General features: G+C 41.8%; 1 protein-coding gene across 1 annotated transcript; it reads left to right on the plus strand.

Annotated features, from left to right (window-relative positions):
- The first annotated feature begins 509 nt into the window (after positions 1 to 509).
- LOC137320574 (bone morphogenetic protein 2) lies at positions 510 to 11,195 on the plus strand. Its single transcript, XM_067982259.1, has 5 exons — positions 510 to 806; positions 4,367 to 4,713; positions 6,965 to 7,565; positions 9,879 to 9,974; positions 10,064 to 11,195. Exons 2-5 carry the CDS (start codon positions 4,419 to 4,421, stop codon positions 10,179 to 10,181), a joined length of 1,110 nt encoding a protein of 369 aa, XP_067838360.1. The 5' UTR covers positions 510 to 806; positions 4,367 to 4,418; the 3' UTR covers positions 10,182 to 11,195.
- Positions 11,196 to 11,701: the final 506 nt, after the last annotated feature.

Genomic DNA, 11,701 nt, shown 5'->3' on the forward strand with positions numbered 1-11,701 from the left:
GCCTATTTTAAGTATTGGCCTTAAAGGCGCAGGCCAAATTAGCAGCTGAACATTTTCACCACTATGTTCTGAACTCGACACTGCTCGCCCATGTCAGACGTTTTGCATCTAAGGTACAAGTCAAACTTTGCAAATGCGAAATAATCTTTACAGACGGAGTTACAAACAGCTCCATGTTGATAGTTAACCATCACAACTGAATTCCAGACTTCAGACATCACACAAACTCACTAGTATTTTTTGGACATACTGACTGTATTTATTTATTAAAACTATCATTGAATTGCGTGCTCCTATGAATGATAAGCCATCGATTAAACCATACACGGATATAATTACAAGCCACATAAAACAAAATATTAATTTTCGTAATGTTATCTTTTGGCAATAGTGTAAAATGGGCTTCTAATCTCAGATGTGTTGTCACTGTGAGGCACCACGCACAGGCCTGCTACTCCCACATAAGGAGTGGACATGATCAGATTCTAGTTCCAGTTTACTGACGACAGTGGGAGTCTGGTCTTACACGACGCTCTGACTCAGAGCCTCTACTGCCTCGACACAAGCTCTCAGGACGAGCCATTGCTCGTCGCCTATCGGCTGGCACTGCCAGGGAGGAGCAAGGCGGCGAATCCGCGTGGCAGCAGGAACAGCCATCAGTGCTCCGGGGGACGGAGGGGGAGGAACCCACCTCGCAAGGATATCCCCGGAGAGTGCAGCCTGCACCAGTGGTACGTGAACTTACAGTCTTTGGAGTTGAACCACTGGATCCTGGAACCACAGGGTTACTACGCTAACTTCTGCAGGTGAGCACTAAACCAGTACCGGCTCTAGTATGATCCAAGGTGATTTTTAGGGGTGGGAGTGAGTTACGGGTGAGCAAATTTTCTAGCGTTTCTTTTTTTGAGGCTTCAACTCTGTCAATTTTACATCACCCTCCCACTATTTCTGCTCATCATCCATTACCTAGGAAAGTATTATGGTCTGGGGCATGGATCACACTCTGAAACCAGCTTGCAGGCAGTGCGCATTGTTTTTAATATATTTTAAAGAATTATAGAACCATACATAGAATCATAGAAACATAGAAAATAGGAGCAGGAGTAGGCCATTCGGCCCTCGAGCCTGCTCCATCATTCAATATGATCATGGCTGATCCTCTATCTCATTACCATATTCCCGCTCTCTCCCCATACCTCTTGATGCCTTTTGTGTCTAGAAATCTATCTATCTCCTTCTTAAATATATTCAGTGGCTTGGCCTCCATGGCCTTCTGTGGTAGAGAATTCCACAGGTTCACCACCCTCTGAGTGAAGAAATTTCTCCTCATCTCAGTCCTATATGTCCTACCCCATATCCTGAGACTGTGACCTCTCGTTCTGGACCCCCCAACCAGGGGAAACATCCTCCCTGCATCCAGTCTGTCTAGCCCTGTCAGAATTTTATATGTTTCAATGAGATCCCCTCTCATTCTTCTAAACTTGAGTGAATACAGGCCGAGTCAACCCAATCTCTCCTCATACGACAGTCCTGCCATCCCAGGAATCAGTCTGGTGAACCTTCACTGTACTCCCTCTATGCAAGTATATCCTTTCTTAGGTAAGGAGACCAAAACTGCACACAATACTCCAGGTGTGGTCTCACCAAGGCCCTGTATAACTGCAGTAAGACATCCTTGCTCCTGTACTCAAATCCTCATGCAATGAAGGCCAACATACCATTTGTCTTCCTAACTGCTTGCTGCACCTGCATGTTTGCTTTCAGTGACTGGTGTACAAGGACACCCAGGTCCCTTTGAACATCAACATTCCCCAATCTATCGCCATTTAAATATTACTCTACCTTTCTGTTTTTCCTTCCAAAGTGGATAACTTCACATTTATCCACATTATACTGCATCTGCCATGTATTTGCCCACTCACTCAACTTGTTTAAATCGCCTTGAAGCCTCTTTGCATCATCCTCACAATTCACGATCCCACCTAGTTTTGTGTCGTCAGCAAACTTGGAAATATTACATTTAGTTCCCTCATCCAAATCATTGATATATATTGTGAATAGCTGGGGCCCAAGCACTGATCCCTGAGGTACCCCCACTTGCCTGCCACCCCGAAAAAGACCCGTTTATTCCTACTCTCTGTTTCCTGTCTGTTAACTAATTTTCAATCCATGCCAGTATATTAATCCCATGTATATTAATTTTGCACACTAACCTCTTATGTGGGACTTTATCAAAGGCCTTCTGAAAATCCAAATAAACCACATCCACTAGTTCTCCCTTATCTATTCTACCAGTTACATCCTCAAAAAACTCCAGAAGGTTTGTCAAACATGATTTCCCTTTCATAAATCCATGTTGACTTTGTCTAATCCCATTGATATTTTCTAAATGTCCTGTTATCACATCCTTTATAATAGACTCTAGCATTTTCCCTACTACTGATGTTAGGCTAACCGGTCGGTAGTTCCCTGTTTTCTCTCTCCTTCCTTTTTTGCCATCCTCCAATCTGCAGGAACTGTTCCACAATCTATAGAATTTTGGAAGATGACAACTAATGCATCCACTATTTCCATGGCTACCTCTTTTAGTACTCTGGGATGCAGATTATCAGGTCCTGGGGATTTATCGGCTTTCAGTCCCATTAATTTCTCCAGCACTATTTTTTTACTAATACTAATTTCCTTTAATTCCTCCTTCTCACTAGTCCCTTGGTTCCCTAGCATTTGTGTCCTCTTCCATGAAGTCAGAGCCAAAGTATTTGTTTAATTGCTCTGCCATTTCCTTGTTCCCCATTATAAATTCTCCCATTTCTGACTGTAAGGGACCTACATTTGTCTTCACTAATCTTTTTCTTTTTACATACTTGTAGAAGCTTTTACAGTCCACTTTTATGTTCCTTGCAAGTTTACTCTCATGCTCTATTTTTCCCCTCTTAATCAATCTCTTGGTCCTTTTTTGCTGAATTCTAAATTGCTCCCAATCCTCAGGCTTGCTACTTTTCCTGGCAACTTTATATGACTCCTCTTTGGATCTAATACTAGCCTTAATTTCTTTTGTAAACAATTTTACAACACCAAGTTATAGTCCAGCAATTTTATTTTAAATTCACAAGCTTTTGGAGGCTACCTCCTTCGTCAGGTGAACGATGTGAAAATGAAATCCTCGAGATGAAATCGCATTTATAATTCACAGAACAATGCTTGGTGAGTACAGACAGTTTTTTCAACTGCCCGTTGCCAAGGCAATCAGTGTGCAGACCTTTTGTTAGCCATGGTTGGGCCGCATTTCCTTTTGTGTTTTTGCGCCAGAAAGGGGCGTAGAAGGAGGCCATTCGGCCCATCTCTTTGAAAGAACTAACCAATTAGTCCCACTCCCCTGTTTTTTTCCCATAGCCTTGCACTTTTTTTCTTTTCAGGTATATATCCAATTCCCTTTTGAAAATTACTATTGAATCTGCTTCCACCATCCTTTCAGGCAGTGCATTCCAGATCATAACAACTTTCTGCATAAAAAAAATTCTCCTCATCTCCCCTCTGGTTCTTTTGTCAATTATCTTAAATCTGTGTCCTCTGGTTACCGACCCTCCTGCCAGTGGAAACAATTTCTCTTTGTTTCCTCTATCAAAACCCTTCATAATTTTGAACACCACTATTAAATCTCCCCTTAACCTCCTCTGCTCTAATGAGAACAATTCCAGCTTCTCCAGTCTCTCCACATAACTTAAGTCCCTCTTCCCTGGCATAATTCTAGTAAATCTGCTCTACACCCCCTCCACGGCCTTGACATCCTTCTTAAAGTGTTGTTCCCAGAATTGGACACAATACTCTAGATGAGGCCTAACCAGTGATTTGTAAAGGTTTTGCATAACTTTCTTGCTTTTATACTCTATGCCTCTATTTATGAAGCCAAGGATGCCGTAAGCTTTTTTAACAGTCTCATCAACTTGTCCTGCCACCTTCAAAGATTTGAACCCTCACGTCTCTCTGATCCTGCATCCCTTTTAAAGTTGTACTATTTAGTTTATATTGCCTCTCCTTGTTCTTCCTTCCAATATACATCGTCGAAAATACCTCATCAAAAGAAAAATAATATTTAGAAAACAAACGAAGTAAAAGTTGAACTGGAAAGGGTTTGTAGTGGTAATCGATCACCCAGGAGTAATTTTTTTGTGTGTTCATCTCTATTGCTATGTTTAACTGCACTCCAAACATATTTCTTGGTCCCGAGAGGCTTAACTACAGATTTCCTGCAGTTTCTGAGTGCCACTAATGAGTTTCAAAACCTGCCAAATGCTTCAAGAATTTGCAATTAATTAACAACAGTTTCCTGGCTGAAGTTCATTATTACTCCCCCCTGTTCTTATAGGCTCAAGACACACACAGCAAGTCAGCCAGGGGTGCACTGCAAAGAAAAACAAATGAGTTTAGGAAACAGAGTGCCAATGGGACGGTTCAGTTTTCTTTCCGGATCTTTGTTGCTCGTCTGCTTCTTGGCGTCGGAGGTAACACAATGCCATGCAGACGGTCATGGGATACAGCAACCGTTCAGTAAGGCCATCTTGGAGATGTTACATATAAACACACTTACATTTTCACGGCGTACCAAACTTCACCCTTACATGAGACAGATCTATCAGCGGCTCAGCTCATCGGAGACCAAGGACTCCACTGCAACTGAGGGAACTCTTGTCCAAAGCTTCAAAAGTATCAGAGGTACGGTGTGTAACAAGTTCATTCTGTATACGGCCTGCATGTCCTAATTCAAAGCTACTTCAGCCAAATCATCTGATAATTCAAATCTATTTTTAGCATTAATTCCCACTTTGCCTTGTTATTTACTGTGGGCGATCGAGCACGGGTCCAGATACATCCACACAAGGAGGTAGGGAAGGAAAAATTGGAGAGTAGGAATTTGTTTAATTCAAATTACTGGAAATCCAATCCTTTTAACATAAATATTGTCTTCGAATTATCAGGAGCATATTATATTAAAAACATCTGGAGGCAGTCTCAGTAAGTGGAAAATTAAAACTGTTCTTGAATCAGTATTTAAAATAGCAATGGAGCCTTGTTTATGTTTCACAAGCAGCAAATAGCTCATCATAACTTTCAACAAGGTGGGCAGGGCATTAGAAGAAGAGGTCGAAAAAGAGGTCCACATTATAGAAAGGATATAGAGGCATTGGAGAGAGTAGAAAAAAGATTCACAAGGATGATACCAAAACTAAGAGGATATCCTTATCAGAAAAGGCTGAACAGGCTGGAAGCCTAGAAAAGAGAAGGCTGAGGGGTGACCTGATAGAGGTCATAAAGATAGGGTTTGATAGAGTAGGCATAGAGAAAATGTTTCCACTTGTGAGGGAGTCCAAAACTAGAGGTCATAAATATAAAATAGTCGCTAATAAATCCAATAGGAAATTCAGGAGAAACTTCTTTACCCAAAGAGCGGTAAGAATGTAGAACATGCTACAACAAGAAGTAGTTGAGGTAAATAGCATAGAAACATTTAAGGGGAAGCTAGATGAGCACATGAAGTAGGGAGGGAGGAGGCTCGTATGGAGCATAAATGGCCATTTAGGCCGAATGGCCTATTTCTGTACTGTAGTTTCAATGTAACTTGAAGGCATTTGTCAGAAAAAAAGTGAAACTGGAATAGAGGCTATTTGCATTGTCTATTAATGAACACTGACTTGAAAGCTCAAAAGGTTCTTATAAACCCGACTGATCTCCTACTCAGGTATTGTGACACTCACTGATAGCTTACTCAAGTCTCGTTACACTCACTGATATCCTACTCAGGTGTCTTTACACAAACTGATAGCCTACTCAAGTATCAGACTAGCTGATATCCTACTCAAGTATTATTACAGTCACTGATATCTTACTCAAGTCTCGTTACACTCACTGATATCCTACTCAGGTATTGTTACACTGACTGATATCCTACTCAAATATCATCAGTTTAGCTGATATCCTACTCAAGTATTATCACAGTCACTGAAATCTTACTGAAGTCTCATTACACTGACCGATATCCTACTCAGGTATTGTTACACTCACTGATATCCTACTCAGCTATTGTTACACTCACTGATATCCTACTCAGGTATTGTTACACTCACTGATATCCTACTCAGCTATTGTTACACTCACTGATATCCTACTCAGGTATTGTTACACTCACTGATATCCTACTCAGCTATTGTTACACTCACTGATATCCTACTCAGCTATTGTTACACTCACTGATATCCTACTCAGCTATTGTTACACTCACTGATATCCTACTCAGGTATTGTTACACTCACTGATATTTTACTCAGGTATTATTACATTCACTGACCTTCGGACTCAGCGGTGAGAGTGGTACCACTGAGTAGTCTAAAACATGGAAGGCAAACATGCTAAGGGGGAAATTTTCGCAGCACGTGCAGGCAGCGGGCGAGATTCTCCACCACCAGTCTCTGCTCGGAAATTCAGCCCGCTGGAGTAACGACAGAAGAAAACCAAAAACATCGTAGCTGCCTCTTCAGTGATCTTAATGGTAGAATGGAATATCGATGATAAATGGGAGAAGTAGCTGAAGAAGTCAAAACAGAAGAAAGTGCTGGTCAATGCACAGCAAAATATCTGGAAAATCCAGACACAGGTAAAACAATGGTGAAGAGGTTGAAAAGTTTGATCAAGATATAGAGACACTTCAGTTCCCTGAGCTTAGATCCACCCTTGAATATATTTACTTTTGCTTCTTTTTGCAATAATCCACTGATTTATCTAAAAGATGAGCCTGGGGGAGGGGGCCGAGCAAGTCAATTCGAATACAAACATTCTGTTGTCTTCTTTCTCCCCAAAACAATAACAGGATGGATAATGAGAAATGTAACAAAAGGAAAACTTTTATAAAGGAATCGGATACGTCTCATGCTGGTAAAATTCAGTCATTTTTTTTCTGCGTTTACTTTAGTTCCTGAATACGACAACCCAGGATGGTTATGGTTTAACATTTCCAACCTCCAGCCCTCCATGGTGGCAGCAGAGCTGGTGCTACTGCGGAGAACCCTCCACCCAAAGTCGCTGAAGGTCAATGTAACGATACACAATATTGGTTCAGAAGGGAACAACCTCACCATCAGTGATCCACTGGACAAGAAGATTTTGAATCTCAGTGAACTGCCGTCCTCTGGCTATGACACGTTTAATGTTTCCACCATCCTGAGACAGTGGAGAGTGGACGTGATTGGGTTCCAGTTCCAGTTTACCGACGACAGTGGGAGTCTGGTCTTACACGACGCTCTGACTCAGAGCCTCTACTGCCTCGACACAAGCTCTCAGGACGAGCCATTGCTCGTCGCCTATCGGCTGGCACTGCCAGGGAGGAGCAAGGCGGCGAATCCGCGTGGCAGCAGGAACAGCCATCAGTGCTCCGGGGGACGGAGGGGGAGGAACCCACCTCGCAAGGATATCCCCGGAGAGTGCAGCCTGCACCAGTGGTACGTGAACTTACAGTCTTTGGAGTTGAACCACTGGATCCTGGAACCACAGGGTTACTACGCTAACTTCTGCAGGTGAGCACTAAACCAGTACCGGCTCTAGTATGATCCAAGGTGATTTTTAGGGGTGGGAGTGAGTTATGGGTGAGCCAATTTTCTAGCGTTTTTTTTTGAGGCTTCAACTCTGTCAATTTTACATTCTCCCCTCCCCCTATTCCTGCTCTTCATCCATTACCTAGGAAAGTATTATGGACTGGGACATGGATCACACTCTGGAACCAGCTTGCAGGCAGTGCGCATTGTTTTTAATATATTTTATAGAATTATAGAACCATGCAGCACAGAAGGAGGCTAGCCAATTATTCCCATTCCCCTGCTCTTTCCCCATAGCCTTGCAATCTTTTCCTTTTCAAGTATATATTCAATTTCCTTTTGAACGTTACTATTGAATCTGTTTCCACCATCCTTTCAGGCTGTGCATTCCAGATTTTAACTCAATGTGTAAAACGTTCTCCTCATCTCCCCACTAGTTCTTTTGCCAATCATGTTATACCTGTATCTTGTGGTTACCGACCCTCCTGCCAGTGGAAACACTTTCTCCCAAACTACTCTATCAAAACCCTTCATAATTTTGAACACCTCTATTAAATCTCCCCATAACCTTCTCTGCTCTAAGGAGAACAAGCTTCTCTAGTCTCTCCACATAACTGAAGTCTTTCATCCCTCATTTTCTCAATGTCCTCCTCTCCTGAAGGCACATTTCGTGTTGGGGTATTGTTCCATGGCCACCAGCGGTCCTATGTTATTTTGTCCATGGGGCATCCTTCCTGCGGCCTCCAGTTAGCTTCAGCAGACTACATGAGTATTGGGAGGGAGGGGGGGGAGGCATTTTGAGCAGGAAGCTTGGCTGATTTTTGCTTCCCTAGCCTCGTAACATGGAAGTACTACTACTAATAATGTGTAATAGTAAATTCTAGTTCATGATTTTTTAAGAAAAAACTTCAAAAATGACTGCCCTGATCAAAGTCATCAATGACATGTTCTGTGACTGTAAATGTGGTACATTATCCTTCCTTGACCTCTCCGCCATGTTCGACACCATCAATCCCACCGCCCTTCTCCACCGCCTCTTCTTCCAGGTCCACCTCAGTGGGACTGTCCTTTCCTGGGTCCATGGCTCCTCCTCCAGCTCCCACGTGGACAGCACCCCTCCCCCCCCCCCCAACAGAATTCCCCAAGGATCCATCCTTGAATGCCCGGGGCCCAGTCCAACAAGAATAAACTATGAAAAAAAAGGTAAAAAAATACAGTAAAAATTCTTCAACATACTTTTAACATGCTTCGAAAGCCTTTGTAAAAACTTAAAGCAATTTTTAAAAAATAATTAGGATGTAAAAAAAGTTTAAAGAAAACCTTAAGTAGTAAACCTTAAGAACTTTCCTTGTGGCTTCCCCAAGTGCTTCTGGCCTTCAACGATGGAGCCTGTCACAAGCAGGCCAACAAAGTGTATTTCCCTGGGGTGCTCCTTAATGCTGACCACCACTGGGCGGTCAGTGAGGGAAGCGTAGTCCCTGCATGAAACCCCATCCCACCGTTATTTACAATGATGCAGCAGCCGAAATGTCCACACCCAGCATGGACAAAGGGAAATCTTGCTGGGATAAGCGTTCAGACTATGCCTGGGCTTTATTTTTGCAGCAAACTAGGCAGGTGCAATAATGGCCAAAATAAAACCTAGGCAAAAGATCTCCCTCCCTCCAGCTCAGAGAAAGAAGAAAGCCTTGCATTGATATAGTGCCTTCATGACCCCAGTACGTTCCAAAGCACTTTGCAGCCAATGAAGTAGTTTTGAAGTGTAGTCACTGTTGTAATGTAGGCAGCCAATTTGCACACAGCAGGGTCCCACAAACTGCAATGAGATAAATGCAGTGAGTAAAACCCAATAACCTGTTTTAGTGATGTTGATTGAGGGATAAATATTGGCCAGGACACAGGGGAGAACTCCACTGCTCTTCTTCAAAATTGTGCCATGGAATCTTTAGCATCCACCTGAGAGGGCAGATGGGGCCTTGGTTCAGCACCACCAACAGTGCAACACTCCCTCAGTACCGCACTGGGAGCATCAGCCTAGTTTATGCACTCAAGTCGTGAGACTGGGATTATGAACTCACAACCTTTAGGCTGGAAGGCAAGGGTCCAATGACTGAGCCACAGTTGACACTGAAAAGCAATACACTAGATGCAGATCTAAACCCAGCTTTTAGTGCAACCTAAGCTAAGAAAATCTACATAATAGGATTGTGTCTTTGAAGATGATCTACTTTAATAAATAAAACTGCAGAATGATTTACCTCGTATCTGAATCGGCAAACTTTATTTCTCCCCCAGAGGTCATTGCTTCAATGCAATCTCTGACAATGAGGAAACAGTAACAACAAGCCCTTCTTGGGAAACAGAAAAGCAAAACACAACCAAATCACAAAGGTAAGAACTGGTCATTTCTTTCTCTTGTTCTGTTTCCAATTTTTTTAAAATTAAAAGACCATTAATTTATCTTGTTTCTTTTTCCGTAGGTGGCATTGTATCCCACAGAAATATTCTTCAGTCAATGTGATGTACATAACAGAGGCTGGAGATATTTTTATCGAGAGTTTGAAAGAGATGAGTATTGAGAGTTGTGCTTGCAAATAAGATTGCTTCATTCTAAACAAGTCAATTCCCTAGTTCCCCTGCATTATTCAGCCAGGATGTTTTCATATTCCAGAAGAGAATCAGAAATGATTGGAATAACCTGTAAATAGATGATGTGTTAGGAAGCATTTGGCATAATACTCACACTATTTACAATACACCTTTTTAGACTGAGTAACCAATATAATGAGAGCCAACTGAATAAACTGGTCCAGTGCCACTCCAATGAAACAGGTATCATAACGCTATAGTAGTGACTTCTTTCATGAATTTGCTGGTTTTAAGTAAGGTTTCACCATGTTTCAAATTGTGATTTGATTTATTCCTTCAGGTTGATCCAACACTTAGGACCTCAAAACTATGGAACTCCCCCACCCCCCCTCCCCTTGTCTTCCCTTCCTCCTACAATCTACAGACTTTTAAAACCCAACCATCACCTAACTATCAATTCTTGATTTATCTCATTTTCTCTTGTACTCTTTTCAAACATGGTGTTCCACACTACATGACTTGGCCCACTGTGTAGATTTCTCACTAAACAAAACAATGCTGTTCCTTAACAATCATAGTTACTATGTACACTGCATGGTTCCATCCGCTTTAGCTTCCCAAAGGATGTTAGATAGATTGTACACCCCAAGCACTACTACAATCTGCTTGATTTCCACAATCAATATAAAGAAATTACATCACATCAAATGTATTTCTTATGTACATGTTAAGTGTACCTTGATAAATAGCACCTTTCAACATAATTGTGTAGAACTATTCTTAAATCTGAAGTTTCAGTGAGTATCATAATTCAAGTTCATTTTAGTTTCAAGCCCATTTCTACCAAAGAAAAGATAACCCTGTCATACTTCAATATTTAGTGCTAATGAAATGTACTGAACTCTGAGAACCTCACTGTATGGTAACTATAAACACCATGTAATGTAACCTGTAATATGTCATAAGCCAAAAAAAGTGCATAAGCTCTACTGAATTCAATAAAAAACCTTTTTACAAACAAAACTATATATCTTGTAGCTGGACTTTCATTGATTAAGTTGGCTGAGGAGGAGATATCTAAGGGTCTTTACAAACAAAAAACATACCTTTAATAGATCTTTCACATCCACAGAGCATCCCAAAGTGCTGCACAGCTAATGACTTATTTTTGAAGTGCAGTCACTGTTGTTATGTAGGCAAATGCAGCCGTTAATTTGTGCACAGCAAGGTTCCACATATAGCATTTTTTGGTGCTGCTGGTTGAAATAAATGGTGGCAAAGACATCAGAAGAACTTTCTGCTCATCTTCAAATAGTGCCATTGGATTGTTTCCAAGCACCAGAATGGGCCTAGGTTTCTCATCTGAAAGGCAGCACCATCCGACAGTGTAGCACTCCCTCAGTACTGCACTGAAGTGTCAGCCTAGATTATCGACTCAAGTCCTGAAGTGGGCCTTGAATCCACGACTTTCTGACTTAGACTGAGCCAAGCTGACACGATACATTGCATGCATATCAGCAATTTAATCT

Source organism: Heptranchias perlo, chromosome 4 (genome assembly GCF_035084215.1).
Source record: "Heptranchias perlo isolate sHepPer1 chromosome 4, sHepPer1.hap1, whole genome shotgun sequence".
Classification (NCBI taxonomy): domain Eukaryota; kingdom Metazoa; phylum Chordata; class Chondrichthyes; order Hexanchiformes; family Hexanchidae; genus Heptranchias; species Heptranchias perlo.